The following is a 27,675-nucleotide window of genomic DNA, read 5'->3' as shown; positions in this document are numbered from 1 at the left end:
ATGTTTTCATTTTTGTATTACCCTCCCTTTTTAGTTTGATAATTTCTTAATTAGGACATCATTTCTTTCTGGTCTATATATAGGTGCGTTTGTTAGACAGTTGTTGGCAGCTTTGGGCAGCCAGGGCTCTTTCAGGTTCCTTCACTATTCTCCAAAACTAAAAACATTCCTTTGTATCCTGAGCTATAGAGTTTTTGCTGTGTCTTAGGTTTTCCTTTGGTCTGCTGGAGGGAGGGGGGTAGCACGTTACCACTCAACTTCCTGTTACTCCACTCCCTTGCAGTGCTCTCACCTAGGTCCCAAGAGGAGATCTGTAAGGAAATATTTTGTATTCGGTGTAATCCATGTATTACCTAACTTTAACTGAGACAGCTCTGTATGTGTATGTATTTCAGCTGCAGTACTTGGGTGCTAACAGGAAACGTTCTCTTAAACCAGGTCATGCGCATTGTAGACAACGTCAGGCCTGACCGTCAGACTGTCATGTTCTCTGCTACTTTTCCCAGAGCTATGGAGGCGTTAGCACGGAGAATCCTAAGTAAACCTATAGAAGTGCAGGTTGGAGGCAGAAGTGTTGTTTGTTCTGATGTGGAGCAGCATGTTGTAAGTACCACACGTCTACCTTGCTTATCTTCTGCTTTGCTTTCAGGTTTTCAGCAGTTTAGAAAAGGCTTTATTTGTACATGCTCAGTGAGTTTGTTACACACGGACTCAAAAAGCAGCACAACTTAATTTGCAAATGCAGCGTGATCGCTCTTTTTTAACTTGTTTCTACACCACTAAGGCGAGCAGTAGTTCTGTCACTGGCATTGGAAGCAGCGTGGAAAAGCAATCTCCTGTTCCTGATTTTTTTATTTTTATTTTTATGCCTTTCATCCTGATTGTGTTTAATGACTGATGGTGGTAATTCGTATTCTTTTCACTTTCTTCTTTTTTTCTTTATCCTTTTTTTTTTTTTCCAGATTGTGATAGAAGAGGAGAATAAGTTCTTAAAGCTACTAGAGCTGCTGGGACACTATCAGGAGAAAGGATCAGTTATCATATTTGTGGATAAACAGGAACATGCTGATGGGTTGCTGAAAGATTTAATGAGAGCTTCTTATCCCTGCCTGTCTCTTCATGGAGGTAATCTGCAATTTTAGGGTCTCACATCAAGATCACCAACCTAGTATGTTCATACTTAGGAAGAAAAGCATCTTGCCCAGTTCCTGGGTAGTACCAAATTAAAGGAGCTTTTGCTTTATAATCGGGGAAAAATATTTGTTCTTAATTTTGAAATGATGGTTTTCTGTTGTTCCCTGTGAGATGTCATCACATACTAAATCGTGTCTCAGTACAATGGGGTTGTGAACTGTTAACACCTCTTAGGGATCACTGAAGATCACTGAACACCAGCTGAGGGAGTATTATGTGACATTTGTTTGAAAACCCACAATAATAGCCTCACTTTTCTGCCATCAAGAAGTATTATAATGGAAATAATTTAGCAATTAGAAGGGGAAATCTCTGTAGTTATATTGTCCATCACAGAGTATTTATATATAGTGCTCTTGAAGGTACAGACACCAATAAGTACAAAATCACTGTTTGTGTAATGCAGCAGTGGAAAAAACATGCTCATTTTTTATTGAGTGTTCCATTGCTTTAGTGAACAGACAAAGCCTCCAGATGAGATCTGAGTTGAAATAGGAAGTAAAGTATAAATTTCTCATTTCAAAACATTTAGGATTTTGTTGTGAAAATACTAAAGGTTTCATTATTGTAGAGTATAGACTAAGAGGTATATTATTCTGGAGAATTCCTATTGCCTGTGAGTGTTCAGTGTGTACAGATGTCATTTCCATAGAGTTTGGGTTGCTGGAAGTTGGAGAGTATTTTGAGTGATGTACAAATTCTTGTGAGTCAGAATCAGAAATAGTTAATAAAAATGAATAAAGGCTGAGCCTCATAACGTGTGTGGTTTCTTGCAGGCATTGATCAGTATGACAGGGACAGTATAATTAATGATTTCAAGAATGGAACTTGCAAACTTCTGGTGGCCACATCTGTAGCAGCAAGGGGCTTGGACGTGAAGCAGTTGATGCTAGTGGTCAATTACAGCTGTCCCAACCATTATGAAGATTATGTGCACCGAGCAGGCCGAACTGGCCGAGCTGGTAATAAGGTCAGTGTCATCACTTGCCTGTTAATACTGACAAAATGGCCTTCCTTACTGCTTGATAAAGGTGTTCTCAAGGGGCAGCTGCAGAGGGAGTGTTTTGTTATTGATGTGAAGAAAGTTTTCTTTTAGAACGCCTTCAAGGTTTTTGAGAAGAGATACATAAAATGCATTCTGACTTTTAGCGCTGTGGAGGTTGGAATTTGTATTTTCTTCTGCCATATGGATGCCTTTCTAAATTTGTGGCCTAAACTTTGGTGTTTTTCACCACTGGAAGTGTGCCCCACTAAGTTTCTAAGGTCTTCTTTTCTGAGCTTACAAACATGATAAGATTGAAAGGGAAGAGTTCAATTTCCACCATCTGTGGTTGATTACCTCTGTATTAACTTCCTGGGAAATCACATTATTCATTCTACAATCCCAGTAAAAAAAAGAAGTCTGAATATCACAGTTACTTTTATTGACGAGAACCACAGCATCAGTGCAAGGGCATGGCAGTGAAGTTAGAGATAAAGTTTCCATAGAGATTGTTCTTTACCATCTTTTAAATTAATTTTGACTAGGGATTTGCATATACATTCATTACCGAGGATCAGGCACGGTATGCTGGTGATATCATTAAGGCTTTGGAATTATCTGGGAATCCAATTCCTGCTGATTTGGAGAAGCTCTGGGCTGACTTCAAAGAACAGCAGAAGGCTGTGAGTAATCCTTCACTCCAGAGTGTGCTTTGCTCTGCGTTTACTGCGTATTCGTGTGGCTCCAGTTGTACACTGTATGCAGTTGTGAGACATCACTGAGTGCACTGAGAGCACACGTGTGTGCTGAGGTTTCAAGGGGTTTTGTTGTTGTTGCTGCTTGGTTTTGTTTTGTTTTTTTCTTTTGTTTTTCTTTGGCATCTGAAAAGCATTTAAAATGTCATAGTGTATAGCTTCTGTCTGCTGGATTCTCACAGCTGTTTTTCTTGTACTTTATTGTAAAATACAGTATTTAAAATTTGAAGAGCTTTCTAAGCATGCTAGGGTTTGCTTCTTTAAATAAATAAGTTTTATTATTTCCATAGTTACCTTATTTCTTTCGGAAATAGATTTTAAAACTAACGTTTACACATAAAAACATACTGTTTTTATTTTAGGAGGGAAAGCTGATTAAAAAAAGCAGCGGATTCTCTGGCAAAGGCTTTAAATTCGATGAAACAGAACAGGCCTTGGCTAATGAAAGAAAGAAGCTACAGAAAGCAGCTCTTGGCTTGCAAGATTCAGATGATGAAGATACAGCTGTTGATGTGAGTGCCTGATTTCTAAGGATTTCCAATGTGTGGTTTTTGTTTTTTTTTGTTTTTCCCAGTAGGTTACAGAGCATGTTGCAGAGTGCATGCGTTTTTGTTATTACAAGTCCTGTACTGCTGATTTAATGAATTAAATTCCATGGGTAGATGCATATGTATTCTTAGATAGAAAAGGTGCATAGCTCTCCTGTTAAGATCTTGAAAATCTGTTCCTGACCAACTGGTCTTTTGTACATAAAATATATAGTGATGTAAATGTCACAGAGTTTATTTTCCTTCTGATATTAGTCTTATGTAGATGAAATGGAACAATTGCCCTCAATTACAAATGCTTTTTTTACTTGTAGTGTCTTAAAGAAATCCACAGTAGCCTTTTTCTGTTTATAAAGCCTTACTAGATCTCTTTCCAAATATTGGATCCTTTTTGTGGACTTGCAACTAAATGCTATGTTCAGACTTCTTCCTGGTTAGTAGATCTGTTCAGTTTGTTCTGTAGTTCTGAGCGTGCTTCTGTCATTTATGCAAGATTTACATGTACACCATGTGAACTAAATGGTCCTTAGTGTTTTCTGCTTTAAGATGATTTTTCATGGTCAGTGCAGTGCTTTAATAATTTTTCTTTTGTTCAGATTGACGAACAAATTGAAAGCATGTTCAATTCAAAGAAAAGAGTGAAGGACATGGGAACACCAGGATCATCCAACGCTCCTACGCCGTCAGCTGGTAATGCAGAAAAGCTGGAAATTGCTAAAAGATTGGCACTGAGAATCAATGCCCAGAAGAATCTCGGAGCAGAGGCACAAGTGTTTGTCCCCTTCCATTTTAAGGTAAGCTCTTTACAAACACAAAAGCTCTTTTGTGTTGTTTTTTTTTAATAGCAAATTGTGTAATTTTATCAGTAATGATAAATGAATTTGGTTTTGTCAGCTTTAGCAGAGTTGCAGAGTATCTGCTGAGGCACCTAAAGCACAGTTTGACTTAGGTTAATGTGGACTAGAATGTCCAAAGGTATTGTAAGCTGAAGGTACAAAGAACAATTAAGATCTTCTGTACTCAGGAACGTTCTGAGGATGTATTTGTTTTGTGGGCATTTATAAAATGGAGGAAGCTTTAATTAAATCCATGTTGGCTTGTGTAGAACTCCTTTTGACTACATTGTTTTCAACACAGACCTGTTTCTTTTTTGATTGGTTTTTACAGGACGTGATGCAGCAGGCTACGAATGCTATCCTTAGAGGAGGCACAATTCAAGCTCCTACAGTGTCTGCTAAGACCATTGCAGAGCAATTGGCAGAAAAAATCAATGCTAAGCTGAATTACGTACCTATAGAGAAGCAGGAGGAAGAGAAACAGGATGGAGGACAAAACGAATCCTTTAAGAGATATGAAGAAGAATTAGAGATCAACGACTTCCCACAGGCAAGTAAACATTTTGCTAATGACCATTTAACAAATAGAGCTTGGACAGTGGTTATTCCAATAACGTTTTGTTTCTATTTCTTATTCTGGTTGAAATCACTACATCTCTGGTTACTTTTCAGCTTATAGACAGTGAATGCTGTGGATGTATTACAGAGAATATCCACAAAACAAGCGTTCCTTAATGTACAAAAATGTTTTTACCCTCTGCTGCTGACTTATCTCATATCCAAACCTGTGACACATTATAGCATTATATTTGAAAGGCCATACCACTATCTGTGACTCCAGCACTGCTCCTTTTCGTTAAATGGAAGTACACAGAATATTTGCCCTTGAGGTCTGTTCTTCCTGCAAAAAGTATCAAATGAAATACTTCAGTGCTGTACCAGAAAATTGTAAAACAAAAATTACAGGTTTTGAACTTGTAGTTAAATGGAAGGTTTTTAGGGGGCCTTGCTTCTGTAGTACTGTGCATCCATTCTCTTCTGTTCCTACCATAGCCTCATTTTGCTGGCATGAAAATAACTGCTTAAATATAATCCAATAAAATGTTGGTTGAAATGTTTGCCAGTTGTTTTTGAGTGCTGTGATCAGTTCTCACAGTGTGATGTTCTTGTTGTTTGTCTAAAAGGTCAACTAAGCTTTGAAATACTGTAGTGATGGTCCTTTGCTGCTTGTTGATTCTCCAGTATCCTTTCCCTTGCAGACTGCCAGATGGAAAGTTACCTCCAAAGAAGCACTACAGAGAATCAGTGAATACTCTGAAGCTGCTATTACAATCAGAGGAACTTATTTCCCTCCAGGCAAAGAACCCAAGGAAGGAGAGCGAAAGATTTATTTGGCTATAGAGAGTAAGCGTTCTTTCTTTAAATATTTCAAGTAAATATTCTATTCTAGTTTTGTTATTAGTCATGGAAACTCTATAATAGTCAAAGTGTTTGGGTGCTCAGTTACAGACTTGCTGTCGTTAGTAATTACATTCATCTGCCAACTAAGAAAACATTCGTTTGTCTCAGTACCCTTTGTCAGATGATCCATGGGGAGCACAGAGATGCTACTCCTGAGAAGGCTGACCTGCTAAGACAGTAGCAAACATTTATGGGATCAGTTTGTGGGAGAAGTAAGCACAAAGATGTTGTTTGTGCCCATCTGAAATAACGAGAAAAATTGAATTTATGGGTTTTGACTGTTGAAAGAATAAGAAATTACATCAGCTACTACAACAGAAACTTTGCAAACTTAGTGGTGGTGGAGTAGAATCTTTCTTAAAGAAATACTGCATTTCTTTATGAATATTGTAATTTACAACGGTCTGTTGAAGTATTTTCCTTAAAACAGACTGCCAGTAGCTGTGGCAGTCTATACAATACCAATGTGTTTCTCAACAAATAGTTGAGGATATTTGGCTTTACAGTGTTTGTGAAAAGAGCCAACATTGTTTATTTCTTTGTCTTCAGGTGCCAATGAACTGGCTGTACAGAAAGCAAAGGCAGAAATCACACGACTTATAAAAGAGGAGCTTATTAGATTGGTGAGTGAAATGTTCAGGATGCAGAGAAAAAGTGCTTCCACTTATGCTTTATCAAATTGATCTCTACAAATGTTGGTACTCCGGCATACATTTATATTAATAGCAGGGACTGGAACCTGTTGGTGTTTAAAAGAAATAATCAATGACCAGCCCAGAAAATACATTACTTTGTTCTATCTGCTATGGACATATGGCTGCTATCCAGCCACCAGATGGAGTTAATGTCTTAACAGAGCTATTTGACTAAACACTCCTTATATATTCAACTCCTAATTATTTTCCTAATTTCGGCACCATCAAGCAGTGGGGAGGAGAATTCTTCCCCTATTTAATCCTTTCTGTGTCCTGAGAGATTTGCTTGCCTTAGCATTACAGCATACCCAGCTGATAATCAGCTGTGTTCATCTTTTTTTTCTCCAGTAAGATACTGTCTTGACAAATAGTTGCATGAGTTCTGTGGCTGAGGAAACAATGGCTTCCTCTGAAATAACCCGAGTGTGACTGTGTTACATTAGTGCCTTTGGTATTTTCCTTTTGGGGGAGCCTTTATAGATTGACTTTTTTCTTAAAATCGTTGACATCTGCATACAGATGTTTTCCAGAGGCAGGAGATGGCTAATGGGCTGCTTATTTACAAGTAACCTGGGTTTGCTGTGAGTGAGCTTTTATTGCAATTGATTTCTCCATTTTTGCTTTTAACTGTGATTTATTCTCTCCTTTACTTGCAGCAAAATTCATACCAACCAACCAACAAAGGAAGATACAAAGTTCTATGAGTACTTGGAGCAATCTGTGCTGGTGGCTGGTGTGTGAGACTTTGTGGCTTCTGTTGTTTTTGCTGTTTACATTGCTTATTGTAAATTAAGATAATTTTTTTTTAATTTTGTTTCGCGGACATTTTTTAACAGAAAATTGATCCTTGCTGAGACATCTGAATTCTTTCCACTAAGGTTAGCAGTCCTAAAGCAGACCAGGTTTGGCAAAGCATGACTTAATTTAAAAGTGCAGTTTATATACTTTACACCATAAAGAATATAAAATAAAATGATTTTAATTTTCATGACAGAGTATACTGTTAAGTGAATGGAACAGTGTTGGGATTTGTGTTGGAAATTGTTAGAGTGCACCTGCTTCATTCTGTGGGAGGATTCACACCGTATCAGTTTATACTGGAATCATGATAAAACACCAAAATAAAGGCAGGATTTTCTCCTGATTGATCCATAGCATCTCTCTGACTGGTTCCACACATAAATTCCCTGTACAAATGTCCCTCTAATGTCAGAGAGAATTTTATCCAGAGCTCTAGTTTTAAAATCTTCTCATCCTGTTTGTCTCCCATTTTGTCTTTGTGATCCAGGTAACAGAAGAACTCTTTAGTGCTCTTTTTTTTCTTTCTTCTTCTTCTTTTTTTTTTTTTTTTTTGTAAAGTGAAATGTTTTGTAGTATGAAAATAGTTTCCATGGGTTTTTTTTTCTAATCATAATTTTAGGATTTGATTTTTTTTCTCATTCTCTGACATAAGAATGAAAGCCTGATTCATTTAAAAAGGAATGCTCAGAGAGAAAAAAGAGAGAAGCCTCTTTTGTAATGAATATATGACTGTCACATTTTTTACAGTGTTCTTATATATACATTTAATGTGATTGTACTCGGGGTTGTTGTCTTTATTACTGTTAAGACATGGCTTTAAGTCAAAATTGGTAACTATATTTATGAATGGGATCCACAGATGTTGACTGTCATTGCAGTCAGTAAGCTATCACATTGCTGGGACAGGCAAGACCTTTCTTTGTTTTTGAGGTCCCATTCACATAATCATTAGTATTTGTGATGGGACTCCTTAGTCCAATCGTTTAGCTTTCCTGACTCTACTTATCTGCAGCATGAACAGCCCCAGTTGACCCGCCTTGTTCTAGCAGCTGCAAGACTTTTGAGATGATGACTTTCAAAAGGACTTTTGTAGAAAGCTTTTCTTACCTGACACATTGAGAAGAAATGTGTCATTTTAAAGTAGCTGTGTATATACTGCTTTGACTCTGAAGACAAATCGTACCATCTGCATCATGGCTGTATAGCTGTACAACTTCGGTTTCCAATTTTCAGGTAATTTAAATGGCCATTTCTGTTTGCTTACAATTGTCTTATTTTCACATCCGTATCTTTCAGAGCAGGAAAGGGAAGCTATGATCATATTCCCAGCATACATTCACTATAAAAACACCCGTAATGCAATCCTTGTCAGTGTTAATCCAGTAAAGAACAAAGAGAAGCACACAATAATGCATTTCAAAATTAACAACAGAAATCCCAAGCTAAAAAAAATGATGGTTCCCTTTAAACACATTGGGTTTCTTTCTGTTATAATTTGGGTGTTGATGAATACAACTTCTTTGTGGAACTGTTTCACTTTCTGACGCTGTCCCCCAAGAAGAGTAACAGATTTTGATGTGTTTAATGAAGAGCACTTTCAAGTTTGGGCAGTTGGACATTTCTTTAAAAATCTTGTTTGAAAATGTTCGTATATATACAGGTATCTCCTAAAAACAAACAAACAGAGAGGCATGATGGAACCATTCTTGTGATCTCCAGCGTTGCTCTGTTGGATTTCAGTGTCTAATCCTTAAACTTCCTGGGGTTTTTAAATGCAATGTCAATATTCCTATGTTTTTTAAATTCCAGCAAAAATAAAAAATAATTTCCATGTATATTTCTCAGAAACAGTCTTTTTGAATAACTATTCTATGCACTTACCTTACTTCTCCATTCCCCCTGAGTTAGTCTTACACTGTTTGGAGTAGGAAAATACGTGTAGTAACTATCAGTTGTTATTTTCTGCTGGGAATGCAGTGAGATGCTGATCAGACTCGGTTATTGGTGCTGCTGCTGGGAGGAAAGTTGCAGGAAAGGTGTCTGAAAACGTGGAAACAGGAACCAAATGCATATAAGCCAGAAGAAGGAAGCTCTCAAATTACCAAGCATTCAAGGTAAAAAAAAACAATAATAGCGGAGGTGAGAATAAAAACTGGGAGAATTGAGAATTAAGTATGGAAAAAGGGTGCACTTAGTTATTTCCATATGTGTACAGGGATGTAGACCCGAGCTTTGTAAACATCTCTGTTTCACTGCTCTCCAGGGAACCTGAGCTGGGCGGATTCCTGTCCCCAGCTGCTGGAAGAGCACAGGAGTGCTGTACTGGTATTTGTTTGTTAGAACAAGCTCTGCTTATGTGTTTAGTTACCTACCCAAGGTGAAATGTTCCCAGCTTTCTAAGTCACCCTAGTGCTTGCAGTGCTTGAGTAAACAGGGAGTGGTATTTTGGGCGGGTAAGTAAAGAAATATTTGGTTCTGGGTCATGGACAAGTTTTTGCTTACATTCATGAGAAACTGCTGTTATTTCAGAACTACTGCCGTGGTTAAAGACACAAATATGTTTATTTGTAAGAATGGAGCCTGTGGAGGTCGCCAGAATTCATTTTTAATTACCTGTCGTGGGCACACACTCTCAGCGCTGTGTTGCTGTACAGTTTACTGAAGCATTTTCTGAGTTGGCCTGAATGCCCTGCAAGTAGACTGGGGATGAATGGAGGAGCTCAGCATGTCAGTGCTGGTGTAAAACCAGCCCTTGCCACAAGTGTAATTGCAGTGAGTTACTCGTGAGCGTCGTGCACGGTCCCTTCAGGAAGGGGAACAGGAGCAGGACGTGTGTGCGCGCACGCTGACCTCACGTGATGCCCGAGGAATGCACTTTCCTTTTGATTATTTTTCTTGACCCAGATCACTTCCAAATATGGTCTCAGCTTAAACAAGTTTGTATTCTTAGAGCCTGGGCGTTTGCAGAAGAAATTCTGGCTCCCAGCTAACCGTGGCAGCATGGGGGGAGTGGAGGCGGAGAGCAACCTAAAAATGTAAAGATAAAAGGTGCCCAGCTGGACTCCTGTTTGTCCCAAAATGTACATTTTGTACTATGTTTATACGATGGTGTACAGGAAGATTTGTTTTAATATCTTTAGCAACAGTGGAAACAATTGTTTTTTAAATAAATGACTATTGCTGAGTGATCGCCACCCAAACATTGCTGCTCTTGAGACTTCTCATCTGAAACAGATTTAAATAGTTTTCTTTATCCAAACAGAGAGAGAAAATTGTTCAGCTAATCAGCATGGGCAGAGGTAAATTAATTCTCAGAAATTAGTAGTTGTGGTGAGCTAAACAATTATTAATAACCTACTCTGGGGTGAATGTATGATTATTAAATTATTTTATACTTGGACCATTCTAAGTACGATGTTCATTGTCACAAAAACGTTTCTCAGAACAGATAGCTCTGAGCAATTGCTCTGAAACTAACTGCTTAGCAAGGGAAACGTAACACTTCAGGAAAATCCTTAAAACTAAAATATACATTTCCTCTGCCCGTGTATGTTAGCAAACAAATGAATTTTTAGCTCCAGTAACTTGTTGAGGGCTGTAACTGCCATGGGCAACGCTAAGTTCTCACAGCTTGCTCAGCATTCCGTGGAGCTGAGGACAGCGCTGAGCTCCTGTCAGCCTGTGCTGGCAACAGGAGCAACTTGTGCTCAACTTGAAAATGTGGATCGGTCAGAGAGACCCAGAGGAGGAGAAGACAAAAGACACGTTTGTCTTTTGCTTGCTGTTCTAATTAGCGGCGTGCAGATGAGGAAACCGGACCGCACTGCTAGCAGATTAATATTAGAGCACTGTGGGCTCTGGAGGTGACTCAGTTGGAATTGGTTTGCCCAGGGCAGAGCGCAGAGCGGCCATCGCCTTCTGCACTGTGTAAGAGTGGAGTATCGCGGGGCTGGAGGATGTGCACGGTGTCTGAGGGCTGGCGACGTGCAGTGTGACTGCCTAATCCCCTCACCAAGAGCAATACCCTGCCCTCTCACGGAGAAAATGGCGGCGGCGCCTCCGGGCGCCCCCGAGGCCGCCTCCTCCCTCCCGCCCCGCCCCGCCCCGCCCCGCGCAGTCTCGCGGCGCGGCCCCGCTCGGGAGCGCGCTCCCGCCGCCCTCCCGCCCGCGCCCGCCCGCCGCCGCAGCGCCGCTCCCTGCAGCCGCCCGGCGGGGTGTGGGGAGGCGGCCGCTCGCTCCCGCCCGCCGCCCCGCGCCGCTCCCCAGGCTCGCAAAGCGCCGCAGGCCGCGCCGATCCCCGCAGGTAGGTGCGAGCCGGGGCCCTTCTCGCGGCGGGAGGGCAAGATGGAGACGGCGGGGGAGGGGAGCGGTGCGCAGCCGGCCCCGAGGTCCTCCCGCCGCTCGGGGCCGGGCGGAGGGGCCCGCTCGGCGTCGGCCGCCCTCTTCCCGCGGGGCCTCCCTCGGCGCGGGCCGGCCGGGCCCTGGGGCGGGGAGGGCCCTGAGGCGGCGGGCAGCGGCCCGTCCTGCGGCCTTCGCGTCTCGCCCCAGCCCGGCTGCGGGGCCGCGGATGGTGCTGGAGGCGCTGGGGTTTGGCGTTCCCGCTGCCGGGTGGGATTGCAGCTGGGACGGACGTGCGTTTCGTCGAGGTGTGCGGGCGGTGCGCGTCCTGCCCGCGTCCGCTTCGGGGCTTCCGAGCGCTCTGTCGCTTCCCCCCCGCCCCGGGTGTTGGGACACTAACGCGTGTGCCTGCTGCGTTCACGTAAATAGCCCGGCGCCGCCTTATTTCTTCCAGGGTAATTCATCAATAGGTGGTTGCCCCTTTGGTTTGTTTGTTTTTCTCTCTGGGCGTCACTCAGAAAGCAGCAGTTATTTGATCCACGTTCTTGTTGTTGTTTTGATCAAGATACGAGGAACACTTGGTCAGTACGTTATTTAATTAGCGGTTTATTCCCGTGGCAGTATTTAAGTACCGGACTTTTTCTTATGCCGCTTTTCTTTTTTGTCTGTGTCGTTACCCTTCATTGTTACACGCACCTCACCCAGAGCGGTGCTGCGCCTTTGCCCACTGTGGCACAGCTCCAGCAGGTGGATGGATGTTGGCTCAGCACGCTGGGTCTGGGTCTGTTGGTAGCTGTCAGAGCCTCCTGTGCTAATCCTACTGCAGAGAAACCTCACGGAAGCATACCTGGAGAGCTCAGTGGTGGGACAAGGGGGTGCTTGATCCCTCCTTAAGCTTTAGAGTCCTTGTGTAGGAGGAGGCTGGGGAAGGTGAGAACACCCACGGAGATGAATGAGCACCTCGTGCCTCTCAGCTGTTCCCTGGGGAGAGGAGAGGTGGGCGAGAACACCCGCGGAGATGAATAACCATCTCTAGGCTGAGATCTCCTCCCTTTTACTTGGGAACAGCTCCTTCAGAGGAGGAGACAGCTTTACAAGCACTAATGATACTTTCTTTATAAACATGCACCTCCACCTGCTCTGTCATTCATATGCATATTTGGCTTGCTTTGAAATTTGGTAATTACAGAACCGCAGAATGATCAGGGCGCAGTTTCACAACCACACTTTCTCAGGCACAGCCTGGCCCAGTGGCTGCCACGGTCCTGTGCTGCCCAGCCCCCAACCATCTTTGCTTTTTCCCCATCCTCTGCTCTCCGTGCTGCATTCGGGATCTGTCAGACCCTTCTGTGCAGGTCTCCTGGGTTCACTGAGTGGCCAAAAAGTCATCTTTGTGAGGTGTTGTGCTTAAGTGGGGTCATGGAGGAGTGAGAGTGGTTGGTGGCAGTGAGGTGACGTGGTGTTGGCTAACCAAGAGCTTCGGTCCATCTGTGCTGAGGAAAGCATGTTCCTGTGCTTCTCTTGCCCCAGTGCCAACCAACTGCTGTGTTTTCTCATTGCATCAGTTTTCTCCTGGATGTTGGCTTGCCCTGCCCTTGCACAACAGTTAGCACTGGTACAAGGATTGGGAGTGTATGAGAAGAGGAAGCAGCAAGATCGACCTGCTCAGAAAAAATGTGGGTTTGGAGTGGTTTCTGCTGATGGTGAAGCCAAACTGTTGTGTCCGTGTAATTGGAGGTGTGGTTAATTAGATCACTGACATGGTCCTCAATTTCATCAAGCTGTCCTAATGTTTAAGCGTCCTCTTTCTCATCATCCCTTTGTGGTTATATGATCTTCATTTCTGTGAGAAAAAGCCAGCTGACATTCTTGCTGGTGCTGCTATCTGCTGAAACTCTGTCCTTGGGTGGGATGGACCTGTGTTGGGGTGGAGAGCCTGGCAGTTCCCTGTTTGCTGGGCTGTGCAGTCACATCGTGCTCTGCTGGGTGCGGATACAAAAGCAGACGGTGTTCAGGCTCCACAGGGAATGGTTTCTCCCCGAGTGTCTAAGTCTCGTTCCCTTGTTAGATACTGTGAATTTTGAGTTTGTATTACAGCAAGCAAAAGCAGCTTTCACCTTTCATCACTGGATGACTGTTTTCAGGGTAGGTTATGTGTCAGATGTAGACTCAAAGTGTTGTGGATGTTGTGCCACTGACTTTTTTAATTGGAATTCTCAAGGTACAACGTTTTCAAAACAAGCAATCAGTAAGAGTTAACATGCTCTTGTTTACCAAGGGTTAGAAAAGGAGCTGGCACGAAAAGAGGCACTTGAAAAATGTATAATGGATCCCTGAATTATTGATGGAAGTATTTCTCCTACCTGCTGTCCTAAGAAAGAAGAGCAAAGCCAGTACTGTATCACTTCAGCACTCTTTAAAGGCAAAATACCCATGTTCCTGCTTCTCACACTGCCCTCTGCAACGAATGGAGCCCTTTGGTGTTCCCAGAGCCTGCAGCCCCTGTGCTGCTGGACATGGCATAGAGCCTTCTTTATGCAGGGAGCTTGAACAGAGTTGCTCCTGTGCTTCATTCCAGCTATTCTAATTGAGAGAAGTGACGTTCTGGGTACTAGCGCAGAAATAATGCTTGTGTTTCTAAGTGCTGTCATAGACTTTGTATGTTTGCTCTGAGTGGGATTGGGTGGTGGTGAAGATGTACGATAGTCTCCTACAGTACTGTGTGTACTGTTGAAGCCATTGCAGGGAAAACGAGTGGGTTTTATATATCATCATTAAGCAGAATTCTCCCTGCTGGCAGTAGGAATTTACCTTTCCTGGTGTAGTTTGAAAAGCTGTTCTTGAGCTTCTGATGTTCAAAGGCTCTGATTCCAGGCATGTTTCAGCAGCTTTAAGCTAGGGAAGTGCTGCATTTGGGGTAAGGGGAGGCACAGTTTCTACCTAACAAAAGAGTCATAATATCACAGGAATTAGGTGAAACTTCTTAAGTTTCTACTGTGTCTTTATTGCCTTTAATAAGATTTCTATTTATCTCCCAGCAGAAAAGAGCAAAGAATGTCAAGCTTGATGGTGGAATACAAGATGCTTAGTGGCAGCCTCATTGACAGATCAGTGCCATGAGCCAAACCAGACCTCATGCTCACCTCAGTAGTGCTGAGCCAGGTCAGCTCTGTGGGCACTCAGAAGCATGGTAAGGCAGCAGTATGCTGATAGTCTCAGCCCCCAGCAACAAAACTTGCAGGTCCCACATAAGTGGTCCTGTTCCTGTCCTCGTTTCTAGCAGCAGTGCATCTTCTGTGCTTCGTTGTGTGGGGAGCTCTTGTGCTGCCTCTTTCCAGAGCTGGTTGATCCAGCTGTCTCATCCTTTCCTCTGAAAGGAATCTGAATGAAAATAGGTGAAAAGCATCTGAATGAAAATAGGTGACTAGATAGAGAAGGATCCAAACAGAAAACTGTTCAGCCTCCAGGAAAAATTTTCTCAAAATGCCACTAAATGAGTTTACTACGGTGCCTGGTGTGAACTGTTAACGTTGAGACACTCAGCAAGACTTAAGACTGATTCAAACAAGGTTTCACATTTCTATTTACATATTTACATACAGGTTTGAAACAAGCCTGTTCTGTTTCAGTGGGAGCTTTCCAGGCTGGTTTTGCTTGAGAGTGCTTGGGCACAAAGTTGTGTGCTTTTGCTCGTACAGTTTAGCTGGGGTGGGATTTTGAAGCTGGCATTGCTTTGGATTTTATACCATTCTTTCCTCAATTTATACCACATATCCCCCTCCAGTAAACTGCTTCCACTCTGCACATGACTCATGCACTGTGCCTACTTCATTCTTTCATTCCCTACTGAAATGTGAGTACAGAAAAATGAGGCTGGAAATGAGGCTGTCTGTGCCTGAGCAGCTACGGTAGACTGGAGAGTTCTTTTCAAAAGAAAACTTTTCATTAAAATGTCTCAAATTGAGAAAATAGAAAAAAGAAAAAAAAATAGAAAATGAGCTTTGGGTACTACTTGACATTTTCATGATTTAATGGAAAACAACACAGAAAAAGAAGCATTAAAACGAATCCTGGTTTCCTGGTTTTCACCAAGATTGCTTTCTTATTTTATGTTTTTAAGCTTCCTGCTCTTGTAACAAATAATAAACACTTAATGCATTTAATAATAAGCAGTGACACAGGCTGTGAGCACGTGCAGAAGTAGCATCAGGCATGTTTTCCACCTGAAGGTAGTGTTTGCAGAGGGCTATTGCCCTGGGTGCTGTGTGCTGACCCCACCCCACTGTTGTGCAGCAGCTCTTTGGGCTGAAGCACTGCTCTCTGCTCCCAGTGGTCACCCAACAGGTGAATGTCCTCTGCTCAGTGCTCAGCAAGAACCCCGTTCTCTCAGTGCCCATATGTTTGCAATTATGCATCATGAAAAATCTCAGGTATTTGCCATGATTCTGTGGGCTGTTGCGGGGTTAGAGGAAGGTAACATTTTTTGACTGCTAACCATAAAAAGCATTGAGCTTTGTTTTTATGTAATGCACAAGAAGGGGCTGTTCTCTCGACCTGTAGCTTACCTTTTGTTCTCAGCTGAAGGCAGGCTTGCTAATTATTCTTTTTCACTTGCCACTCAACATCTGCAGTAACAGTGGTTTGTTCCACCGTTTCTGCATTCGGAATTGTAGCATGTGGATAACCTTGCTAGAACCATCTACTATTTGAACTGTACTGCTATCACAGTTCAACTATTGGTCACAAAACCACGTTCATATATTTGCACAAGAGTAATGTATACACTGTAAGATGCATTTGTGGAGCCAAGGTAAATGGGAGTTTGAGCAGGGAGTAATCAGAAGAAAAGGACATGCAGGGGAGTTTTCTCCTGGGTAAACAGACTGCTTCTGGCATTCTGGCTGGGAGGAAGCCCTGGCAGTTGAGGGATACATTCAGTAATCAGTGGTTCAGTGTAGATTTGTTTGCCATCAGTGATACTCTGTATTATCTACTGCAGGCAAAATAACATCAATGTTCAGGACCTTACCTAGGAGTTGTCTTCCACGTGTGACTGTAGGGCACAGAACTGCATGGAAGGACCAGATACTGGTTGTGTTAATCTTGTCTTCAGCATGGTTAAATGTTACACAGGCCCAGTGGGTGCAGATGTCATCCTGTTAGGTTTTGAGCTCCTGGTTGGCTGCTTCTGTCCCTCCCTGCTGGATGTTTCTGTCTGCTGGAGTGGGGCAGCATGCATAGGAGTCGTCTTTTGTAGCATCCTGAAGTTTCTGCTTTGTAACAGATTCCTCGTGCAGCTCTGCATTCCCGACTGTGGCACTGTTGTCTTTGCTGTGTGTCTTACCCACTTCTGTGTTTCTTACATAATTGTAAACAGAGGCAGCAAAACCAATTAGTGTTGTATTAATTTGCTGTGGTTGAAAGGACGGCACGATCTCCGTGAGCCTGTATCTGTTGAATCAGGAGATCCTTGCTCACAGATGCAGGCTGATCTTGCAGCTAGAACAGCTGGAAGGTGGATAAGATTCAGTTAAAAGGGTTTTGAAATCGTGGGGGGGGAGTAGATGTTGCATCTTGTTGCTGAAACACTCTCATGCTGTTCCTCAATGTTCCTCTTCCACAATTACACGCTGCTCAGTAGTGTGTCCTTTTCATAGTTGCTTTTAAGGTTACCATGCAAACCTTCTAGTGAAGACTTATTAAGAAATTTCAGTTAAAAGGTAATTTACAGGCACTGGTGGCGTTCAGTAAAAATGGAAATTGCTCGTGTTAGGAAGTAGAGGTAAATCTTGAAAGATTTTCTTGTGGAATGGTGCGGTATTTTTTATTGATACAGATTTGTCTCTCTTATTTTCGACAGAAAATGATGCACCCTGTTGCCAGCGGTACTGCAGCTTTCTGTGGGACCGGCAAGAGCTCTTGCCTTAACGAAGACAACGTGAGAGCTGCTGACCAGTTTGACTTGTATGCCACGCAGCAAACCAAATACAGCCATGCAGTCAGCCACAAACCGATGGCATGCCAGAGACAAGATGCGCTGAATGAGTCACACCTGCAGACCACGAGCGGCAGGAATATAGAAACAAAAGATGAACTGAAGAAAAAGAAAAACCTCAACCGATCCGGTAAACGTGGGAGGCCGTCAGGGACCACAAAATCAGCAGGGTACCGAACCAGCACGGGTCGACCCCTGGGGACCACCAAAGCAGCTGGATTTAAGACAAGTCCAGGCAGACCCTTGGGCACAACTAAAGCAGCAGGATACAAAGTCAGCCCAGGCAGACCTCCAGGTAGCATTAAAGCTCAATCACGGTTTGCAAATCTAAGTTATACTTGTGGCAGTGCAGCTTTTCCTTATCCTATGGTGCATAACAGAGGAGTACATGCTGCTGCTGAGACTAGCAGCAAACTCAAGCAGCCTAATGAATGAAAGGAAGGAATTAGTAACTGCTTACTAACCTGCTTTCCTCTGGATTTTGGCATGTTTCTTGCATTTGCATAGCTTTGAGTTTCTAGATTTTATTTTTACTCAGTTAATGCCATAGTCTACGGGTGCAGTTCAGTAACTTTTAAAGCAGTGTCGAGAAGGCACTGGTAGAAGGTTTTTTTGTTGTTTTTTCTTAAATCATAATTTAAAAGAAAATCTGAACTGAAGCATATGCCACGGTGTCTACGCTTGAGTAATACCCACGGTCCTAGTTTTACATTCAGTTTCAGGTGAATCTAGTTTTGTGGTTATGCATTAAGTAATTGAAAGAAGGATAGAATTAGCTGGCTGTTGGCTCACGATGTGGCCTGTCGCACCGTAGGGAACTGCAGCAGTTGAGTTCCTACTCGATAAAGAAACTATTTGGGACTGTTTAACTAGTAGAAACAGCAAAATTCGGAGTTCCTGTGTGTTTCTTAAAAGGAATAGAGAGCAAGCTACGTTCTTCACTTCTGCGGGAGCTTCTACAGACCTCAGACAGATACTTAGAAACTTAACAAACAAACCAAAAAAAACCCAAACAAAAACACCCAACCTTTTTTTTTTTTTTTTCCCAGTGTTGATTCTGGGGGGGGGCTTTTGTTTCCAGAGTTGCAGCATTAACTCAGTTTCAGCTCATGTTCCTAAAATATTTTTGAAAGCACACCCGAAAGCCGAGCGCTCCCGCAGCGTCACGGCGCCAGACTAACACGAGCTGATCTGCCTTCAGCTGATAGCTGTTCTTTGTGTTACACTGGTACAGGATTCTGCTCTGTGATTTAGAAATGCCTCCTAGTATATTTACCAAACCACAAATAGTTCTTTACATTTTGAGATATTTTATAAGAAGTTAAGTACTGTTCATCCTGGTAACGCACTTGGTTAATGTCTGACAGTACGTCCTTAATCTGTAAATAGCTATTTACACTGGTTTTTGCCTTTAAAAATCTCTGCTTAGGTGGCGACAGTTTAATAGCTTTTAAAGTATTAATCTATAATGTTTACAAATTAAACTTTTTAAATAGACGCTGTTGCCAAGTTTTCAGGCTTCGTTTTGCCAGATATTCCTGGAAATACAGTTATTTCATTGTTGGACACTTATGCTATATTTAAGTTCTCTATCTACCAAAGGACACCATTTTCATGATTTATAAAAGCAAACTGTATAGCTGATGCAAACAGGATGCAGTTTACTGCACTGCTAGACCCCAGATATGAAGTAATGCACAGGAATTCATCTATGCATGCAAGCTGAAAAAAAGAGTTGTTGGTTGACTATAAATACCTTTCTTGACTTGAAGTTAAGCCTTCCCTCTTTCCAAAAGAAATGTTCCATTTTTCAACTGGGTGTGTTTAAGTGTGTGAGAGTGTGTGTGTGTGTGTGTGTGCAGTGTGCACATACTTTAATCTAGACTTCAAAAAAAAAAAAAAAAATCAGTCCTCAATGTTGCATTGTTTGCCCTGAATTTACTTTTACTGGGATCCAAGCTCTTTTTATTTTTTCCCACCTGGAAGAAAATTTCTATTTAAGTCGTTTGAAGCAGAATGTGACTTTCTCATACATTTGTAGGTCCGTGCATCCAGGGAGGGGGTGGATATATAAAGCTTGGCAATCTGGGGAGCAAAAGAAATTGGGTTAATTAGAGCTTATGCTGAACTGATAACTTTTGTTAACATAAATGCTGTTCTGGCCTGCTGACGTTTTGATGAGAGCTCTTGATTTCAGTGATGACAACTTAAGAAACAGATGTCATGTTTCATACCTTTTTTATCAGGAAAAAAGCAGCAAGCCTTCAGGTGTTCCAGTGATGCCTAACACATAATGAGCTGGACTTTATGCTGTACTTTACGATAGGTGTGTTGAATTGTTTTTGGGGAACTGTGTATGCACTGGCAACTAAGACAATGAACCTCAACTGTACTGGATGGCTCCTTAGTCGATATATGAATTAACGGCAGCTAAACTGCTACTAGAAATAGTTCCTTCATGCTGAAGCTATGAGATCCAGTGATACGTTGTGTTCCTCAGCAAACTCACAAGTCTGAAACTTAGCGGTCTCTCTCAGAGCGATGTAACTTCTGACACATGCAGAACGCTAACGTGAGTTAATTCACCCTCAGGATCTGTGTTGTATTGGCTGTTTTTAATCAGATGATTTTTCAACAAAAGACTGCTTTAAGTTCTTTCCTGAACTCAGCTGGGAAAGCAGTCCTCTTCAGCTGAATGTAGTACCTGCAGGAGCGTCACACCTCGCTGGCAAGGAACGTGTTGCATGTCACCACTGTACCTTGGAGAAGCTCCACTTACCTCCTTCTGTTTATCCAGTTTGCTCCTGCTCCATTTCCCACTCGTGCATCTACTCGATGGTGCTGTGCTGTGTCAGGAGATAATGCAGCTGTATTATTGTTCTGCTAGTATAATGAATTTTAATCGAGTATGCTGATGAAATAATGAAATCATCTAAGCAATTTCTGTTCATTGCAGTGTTCGCTAATTACATCCAATGAAATGTAAGCCCAGTAAAAACAGACAATTAACGTTGTCAGTTGTGAAACGAGGAGCATAAAGTAGGAAAGTGTTCAGAGTGTCTGTAAAGGGCTGCGTGGCACCTGGGAGGTAGCACGGAGACCAGAAGTGTCCTTCTGGGCATTTCCTCATCCTGCTTTATTTAGATCTGCCATGCTGCGAAGGGAAGAAAAAGGAAGTAAGACATTCAAAGTGAAATGAGAATGGATTTTTCACATACTTCTGCTTTGCCTATGTATAATCTACAGAAGACGTTGTGCTTTAAAAAAAACCAAACAACCAAACAACACTTTTCTTTCCACATAAACACTGAAGCAGCATGTTAGTTAATGCCTAAACTTCACTAGTACCAGTGGGAAAACTGGACTTTTCCCCCCATAGTATGAGAACATAACTCGTAAGGTAAACTGCTTATTTTATATCCTATATCATAATTCCGCTATTCATAAGCTAGGATCACCGTTGTGTGTTAACACTGTTCAGAAGATCTACATGTCAAGTTTGATTATTCTTAATGATTTCTTTTAATTATCAAGTTTCTAACGTCTTATTTATACATGAATGAAATGTAATCACTTGCTATTACTCCTTGATGATGCTATACGAGTTCACTGTTTGATATACATAGAGTAACGACTATTCAGTTTCCGATTAACTTTACTTAAACTTTAAAACCAAATAGTTTTGCTACTATGAAGTCTTGCACTGGACACATTCGAGATGCTAGAACCATGTTTTGGCAGATAACTCCAGATCCTCTCGGGAGAAGCTAGCTGTGCAACTGAAAGCAGTAATTTTAACACCAGCTGTTAGCCTTGCTGCTAAAGCAGCCTTCTTTACATCCTGGATTTAGTTTAATCAAAATAACTGTGTGGTGAGAGGATCTCTGTTTTGAAGGAATATATTTTCATTTCATCTGAAAGATCTGAGAGTTTGGTCGGGGCAGAACCAAGCCTTGTCAGTGAAAAGCGATGTGTCTATGAAAAGAATTACTTGCAACTACAGTACACAGAGCAATTCAGACGTGAACTGAACTCCCTTCCCCCTTTTTGAAGAGCTTTAAAAGGCAGAGCAAAATGAAGTCATTTGTCTGCTGGCTTCGTTAGCTGAGACTCTGCTGTTCTTTCTTATGTATGATAACATTTCACGCTATCCCTAGAGTTGACAGTTAAAACAATTGATAACAATCATAAATACTTTGAACTGCAGACTTAATTTCTGACCACAAAAGAAGTTTATTCTTCTCTATTTTAATGCATATATTTTAACACTGTTTAAATATATTTATGACTTTAGTAGAGACTAGACTTTTCTCTTTATGATTTTTTTTTCATATAGATAAAATCTGTATTCTGAAGTTTGAACCACTTTCTGATACTTTAACCTTTCATCGTTTGCTTTTCCACAGGTTTACTTTGGGGAAACAGTAATCTGTTAAATATCTAGTATCAGCACCCTGTCCTCTGCTGTAAAAAGCCTGATTAGATACTGTGTATGTTTTTATGTCCATGAACTTGAGCTACTCGTGTGCAATTATGTGTATGGGAATGGAGTAGTGTTCATGATCTGTATTTACATCATCATATGGATGTATATTTATTAATAAAGTTAATACTTTAAAACCTAACAACTATTTCCTGTGTGCTCTGTATTTTAATATATATATATTTGATTGTGGCTTAAGATTGCTGTTCCCAGCATATCAGACTGATGGCTTTAACCTGCCTCTGTTGTGGATGGGAATTGTGTTCCCAGTGTCTCAGTTGTAGGTAAGGGTAAAATGTGGTGCAACTTGGACAGATTTTGCTTCAGATCAGTTGATGGGTTTTGTCCCTTGCCTCCTGAAGTGTGGGTGAATCTGACTGCCACAGACTGAGTGTGTTCATGCTCCTGTGGACTTAAAAACATACGAAGAATTTGTGAGAGTTGGAGCACATTCATAAATTACACTGTTTGGGTTTTCAGCAGCCTTGGAGGTTGCTTTACTGCTCGCATTTATCACAGCTTACAGTTTGTTCACGTGGACAGACTGGCAGTGTTTGTTTGCCAGCTATGCAAGTTGGGACTTCCTAAAGGAAGCTCTAAGGTGGCTTTATCTCTGATAATTCCATTTATGCGTATGATTTGACACCAGGGTGTGCTTCGGAGCTGGACTGGCATCCTAATGCTCCTGTGGAGTACCTGTCTCAGTGGCATCTCTTTCAGCAGTGTGAATTAGCAATATCATTTCTACCAACTGTTCCATGTGATGGCTCAACAAAGTGTCTTCTTGGACCAAGAGAAATGAAAACTGTTCTTAACAGTCATGTAAAGCTGTAACTCCTAAACATAAGGGGCTGCCTTGCTGACTGGCACTGCATGCTGTTTGTGCCCGTGGATCTGTGTATTGCATATTAAGGGTTGGACTGGATGATCTTGTAGGTATTTTCCAGCCTTGGTGATTCTGTGATTCTATGAGAGGTGTGGCCTGACCATACAGGACTGGCAGCCCAAAACTACAGAGCTCTGCAGCTGGCTTGCACCCAGGTTCCCTGCATGGCCTAGGGACAGCAATGTCACTTTTTCCCAACAGTGAAAACGTGGCAAAAATATCTGCTTATCTTGCAGGGTTGTTGGAAGGAGTCATTAGCATAAACAACTTTGAACTACTTGGAAGCTGAAATGCGGTGTGGAATTGTCAGGTGGTATTTAAATGAGCTGAGGCAGATAAACCTTCCTGCCTTTCATGTTGTGTTTTTCATACCACAGAACTCGTTTCTAATAGTGAAAAAAAAATATCACAGCAGCAATTAGTGTGAGTTTGATTGTTTACAGCAGGCCTCTGAGTTATGCGTAATACTAAAAAGTGGTTTTGCTGCTTTAAGGGGTCATCTTTTTAAAATATTCAGAGAAAGCAGAATCAAAGCCACGCATCCCAAATTGGGTGTAAGGTAGGGTGGAACCTCAGCCTGTGTTCTGCCATGAATGCTTATTTTTTCTTCTCGTTGTGCTACTGAACACACAGAAAATCATAGCTGCGTGGATGTGTGAGGATTATACACAAAAACTGAAGACCTTGGTGTGAACGAAGTGGAACAGGGACATCTTTCACTCGTTATGTTGCCAGGGAAGGATCTTGCTCTCTAAGCTGTGGCAATGTGTGAAATCCAGCTGCCAGAGCACGCGGTGCACAAATGGCATTTTGCTGTTTATCCGTGTGTAAAATGAGCCTTTGTTGCACACAAGTCCTCCTCTTTCCTTAACCAACAGCTGTTCCAACGTCTCCATGGTGTTTGAGCAGGCAGTCAGCAACGCTTGGGGCGAGGACTCATGGATCCCTTCCAACTCAGGAGTCTGATTTTCATGTTAGTGCTTATATTGTTGTTTTTTTTTTTTTTCCCTAGATGTTTTCTCCTGCAAACAAAGCACTTGGCATTTAAAACCAGCGAAATGTAAGCTGTGCAGCGCACCTGGCGGTACAGTCGTTGTGACTGAGGTACAAAGCCCCACCGTTAATTCCCGCCAGTCAATTCGCGTCACAGCAACACTCCTTAGCAGCGGCGCTGCGGTACGAGGAGCGTCACACGTCCGAGCAGCGCCTGGGATGTCGGAGGTGGCACTCGGCAGCGGCTGGGCTCGGGGTGGACTATTATCGGGACGTCTCCCCGGGCTCCGAGCTCCACCGGCCGCCCCGCCCTGCCCCGTGGGCACGCAGCCGCAGCTCGGGGCCGTTCCCCCTCGCCTGACGACGCCAACATGGCGGCACGCCGCCCCACCCATCGCTACGGAAGCAAGCACTGCACCGGAAGCGGAAGCGCCTGAGAAGTTCCGGCGGAAGTGGCCGTTGTCCGGGGAGACGCAGCGCCGTGTGGGGATGTGGTGGTGGGTGCTGCTGGCGCTGGCCGGGCTCGGCCGGGCCCTCCCGGACGGTGAGGATGGGGCTGGACAGGACCGGACCGGGAGTTGGGTGCGGGGCCTCCGTCTGACCTTTTCTTCCTGGCGCAGGGGCGGAAACGGAGCCGAGCGCCGGCGGTTCCGCGCCGATCAGCGGCGAAGCGGTGCGGTACCGGACGGCGGAGATGGCTGACGCCGTGCTGGGCAGCGAGCCGCCGGGCCAGCCGCCGCCCGTGGTGCTCTCGGCGGTGCCGGGAGAGGGGAGGGAAGGGTTGACGGCGGAGACTTGCGAGGCGGCGGCCGGCGGAGGGGGGTGCGGCGCTGGCAGCGGCCCCGCGGCTCTTCCCGCTTCGTCCAGCGCGGCTGTAGCGCTGGAGACCGTGCTGCCCGCCGGCGAGGAGCCCAACGGCACTGCTGAGAGCGCGAAGACCCCCAAGGTGAGCTGCGAGGAGAGGAACGTTACCGGTATCAACAACTTCACGCTGCAGATCCTCAACGTGTCCCAGGTGAGCGGCCCGTGGCATCGTGCAGCCCTGAGCGTATAGGGATGGGAGGTGTTGGGTCAGTGTGTGTATTTGTGTCCTTTAGTGCTTGGCTTGGTGGGTTTCCTTGTGTAACGGAGAAAGCTTGAGCAAGGATGCTCTTTGCATCGTTCTGAGCTGGAAAAAATGGAGGGACAGCTCAGCCCACGAATAACGTGTGTTTCGTGTGCACCTGCAGCGAGGTGTCAGCCTTAATGCTGTGTAGATCCATATCTCTGGGGTTTTTCGTGGCACTTACAGCCAATACCAGTTACTGTATCTGGAATGTCTCTTGTAATGGAGGTGGTGTTTTTTGGGGGGGTTAAGCACACTGCCATTTCTTTGAAAAAGGTAAAGCAAAAATGTGGCTATTTGATCAATATTGTCAGCTGTCCAATTCATTGCTGGAGTGATGCGTTCCTACATAGAGCAACCGTATTAAATATTTGTCTGTCTGTTATGCTTCCTGTAAGGATCTGATGGAGTTCTTAAACCCAAACAGCAGTGACTGCACGTTGGTCCTGTTCTATACACCGTGGTGCCGCTTTTCTGTGAGCCTGGCACCTCACTTCAACTCTTTACCTCGAGCATTTCCCACTCTTCATTTCCTGGCACTGGATGCATCACAGCATAGCAGGTAATTTACACTTCCTATGCTCTGGTCTCAGTGTATTTACAATAGCAAGTTCTGTGTTTTAAAAAACAGCAGTGCTTTTATAACCATTTATTATAACTAGTTATGTGTCCTTTTCCTTTTTCCATGTTTTCTTCCCCTTGACAACTTTATAGGAAGGAAATACTTCTCTGGTGGTAGCTTCCTTGGCCTGGAAAGCATGTTCTGCTAGCTGGCTTTTGGGTTTCATAATTCTGAGCAGTGCTGAATATTGATTCACCTTATACATATCCTTGGATAACAAAGCTGTTTGATATGTGTATAGAGAGGCAACGTCCACTGCTGAACAGTGTATTATAAACGTAACTGATAAAGCATTAGTAAACATCCCCAGTACTGCAAGAAGAGGCTGCTTATTATTTTCTTATAAAGTGCCTCATTAATGGAGCTGACACTGCATTGTGGCTGCCTTTGTTTCTGTCCCTTCATGCCTTGTTATGTGCTTTGTGTTCTCCAGCTTGTCGACTCGGTTTGGAACCGTAGCTGTACCCAACATCCTCCTCTTCCAAGGTGCTAAACCTATGGCTAGATTCAATCATACAGACAGGACCCTGGAAACGTTGAAAGACTTCATTTTTAATCAAACAGGTGTGTAAATCAGCACTGAAGTGTCAATAGGGAGAACAAGTCGGCTTTTAGCTCCAAATGCAGCTTTCCTCTTATTGTTGTTATTTATTCCTCTTATATTCTTATTTAATGTGAATTTGATGAAATCCCTGCTAGGATCTGGCAGAAGTGGCTGTAGTGAACTGGGGTTTGAGCATGGTGAAACCACAAACTGACAGGGCTGCTTTTGCAACGTGGAGGGAAACAGTGGGGCTTAAGTTAGAAGGATCAGGCACATCTTCATGCCCAGATCTTTCATTTGGGAGTAAGGGAACCTTGAGAACATTGCCAGTGCCATGCAGGGAGACGTGCTGAAGTCTAAGCACTGTCTCAACAAACATTTAGCTCTGTCCACACGTGTGCCTTACTTTGAGGAGAGGAACAGAGCTGCAAATACAGAGAACTTCTCTGCATTTAATGATCATTACTGGTGTTGATCGAGGACATTCTTTTCCAGGTATAGAAGCTAAAAATGATGTGACTGTGACAGAGGAAGACTGGAAGGGGCCTCTGCCCAGTGTTCTGACAAAAGGAGTGGACTGGCTGCTCCTGTTCTCTGTGCTCTTTCTGGCTAGCTTCATCCTGTATGCTACCGTGAGGACTGAGAGCATTCGGTGGCTCATCCCAGGGCAAGAGCATGAACACCAAGAGTGATTGAAGGTGCTGAAGCAGGGACACGATTTCCCATGTGCGACGCAGGATTTGCGTGGACTGGAACTACTTAAGGATGAACTGTTGAATTTGTTGGTTGTCATTTAGATTGTTGATGGGAAATCAGCTTTGTTTACCACCTACTGAGTCTTTACAAAACAAACTGAGGTAAATGGAGCGGTGAGTAAACTAATGTGGAGAAACATGAACTAAAAAGTATTTATTAAAGTGCTCTGACCTTAATGTAAATATGTGGTACCATTCTGCTTCGCTTTTCTGAAGAGATCTCTGAGCACTGTAGATCTGGTGAGATCTCTGCAGCACGTTCGTGGCAGTGCTTGGCTGGAGAGCAGGGCTGCTTCTGTCCTGGGGAGATCTGGGAATCTTGGACAAACCTACAGATGTATGAGGTGGTGCTTCTACACAGACGATGTGGTCAACATGGATGTGTTTTTGGCTGATGGATCCCTGAAATAATGAAGTTTTCCAGGGAATGGTGGTGGGACTAAACCAGTTTGTCAGTGAAATGAACTATGGACAAGGAAAGTATGCTTTGAAAACCAGCTCAGTCCATTTCAATTATTCTGTTATGTGGAGAGGTTTTTGTGTTAAGTGTTGGCTTTATGCTTTGGGGCAGTGTAATCCCAGCAGTTATAAAAATGCAGGCATTTGTTGTACAGCTCTCTGCAGGGTGACTGTTTTCCACCTTTGGTGCTGAGGTTAGATATGGGTTGTCTTGCTCGCTGTG

The 27,675-nt window shown here is 43.1% G+C and overlaps 3 protein-coding genes across 6 annotated transcripts in view; all 3 read left to right on the top strand.

Moving 5' to 3' along the window:
• DDX46 (DEAD-box helicase 46) overlaps nucleotides 1–9,109 on the top strand; it is a 120,499-nt gene extending 111,390 nt beyond the window's left edge. For both annotated transcript variants that reach the window (XM_065734862.1, XM_065734861.1), the window contains 10 exons: nucleotides 439–603; nucleotides 963–1,125; nucleotides 1,971–2,164; nucleotides 2,722–2,859; nucleotides 3,294–3,443; nucleotides 4,076–4,273; nucleotides 4,647–4,865; nucleotides 5,575–5,719; nucleotides 6,326–6,399; nucleotides 7,128–9,109. In XM_065734862.1, coding sequence (XP_065590934.1) covers nucleotides 439–603; nucleotides 963–1,125; nucleotides 1,971–2,164; nucleotides 2,722–2,859; nucleotides 3,294–3,443; nucleotides 4,076–4,273; nucleotides 4,647–4,865; nucleotides 5,575–5,719; nucleotides 6,326–6,399; nucleotides 7,128–7,175 — 1,494 coding nt within the window. In that variant the 3' untranslated portion in view covers nucleotides 7,176–9,109. The remainder of the gene's footprint in view (nucleotides 1–438; nucleotides 604–962; nucleotides 1,126–1,970; nucleotides 2,165–2,721; nucleotides 2,860–3,293; nucleotides 3,444–4,075; nucleotides 4,274–4,646; nucleotides 4,866–5,574; nucleotides 5,720–6,325; nucleotides 6,400–7,127) is intronic.
• Nucleotides 9,110–11,439: 2,330 nt separating this feature from the next.
• CUNH5orf24 (chromosome unknown C5orf24 homolog) lies at nucleotides 11,440–22,233 on the top strand. 3 transcript variants are annotated; one of them, XM_065734889.1, is made up of 3 exons: nucleotides 11,444–11,575; nucleotides 17,471–17,900; nucleotides 19,852–22,233. In XM_065734889.1, exons 2-3 carry the CDS (start codon nucleotides 17,474–17,476, stop codon nucleotides 19,890–19,892), a joined length of 468 nt encoding a protein of 155 aa, XP_065590961.1. In that variant the 5' UTR covers nucleotides 11,444–11,575; nucleotides 17,471–17,473; the 3' UTR covers nucleotides 19,893–22,233. The 3 variants fall into 3 exon arrangements, with proteins under 3 accessions (XP_065590959.1, XP_065590961.1, XP_065590960.1); XM_065734887.1 differs by lacking the exon at nucleotides 19,852–22,233 and having other exon boundaries at nucleotides 11,440–11,575; nucleotides 17,471–18,223; XM_065734888.1 differs by lacking the exons at nucleotides 11,444–11,575; nucleotides 19,852–22,233 and adding an exon at nucleotides 12,394–12,540 and having other exon boundaries at nucleotides 17,471–18,223.
• Nucleotides 22,234–24,186: 1,953 nt separating this feature from the next.
• Nucleotides 24,187–27,525, top strand: TXNDC15 (thioredoxin domain containing 15). Its single transcript, XM_065735076.1, has 5 exons — nucleotides 24,187–24,511; nucleotides 24,588–24,982; nucleotides 25,471–25,634; nucleotides 26,128–26,258; nucleotides 26,734–27,525. Exons 1-5 carry the CDS (start codon nucleotides 24,187–24,189, stop codon nucleotides 26,928–26,930), a joined length of 1,212 nt encoding a protein of 403 aa, XP_065591148.1. The 3' UTR covers nucleotides 26,931–27,525.
• The last annotated feature ends 150 nt before the right edge of the window (nucleotides 27,526–27,675 follow it).

This window comes from Cyrtonyx montezumae, unplaced genomic scaffold (assembly GCF_038088225.1).
Source record: "Cyrtonyx montezumae isolate F1298 unplaced genomic scaffold, pur_monq_1.0 scaffold_18, whole genome shotgun sequence".
Taxonomy (NCBI): Eukaryota; Metazoa; Chordata; class Aves; order Galliformes; family Odontophoridae; genus Cyrtonyx; species Cyrtonyx montezumae.
The sequence above is the reverse complement of the archived record's forward strand: the minus strand, read 5'-3'. Positions and strand labels throughout refer to the sequence as shown.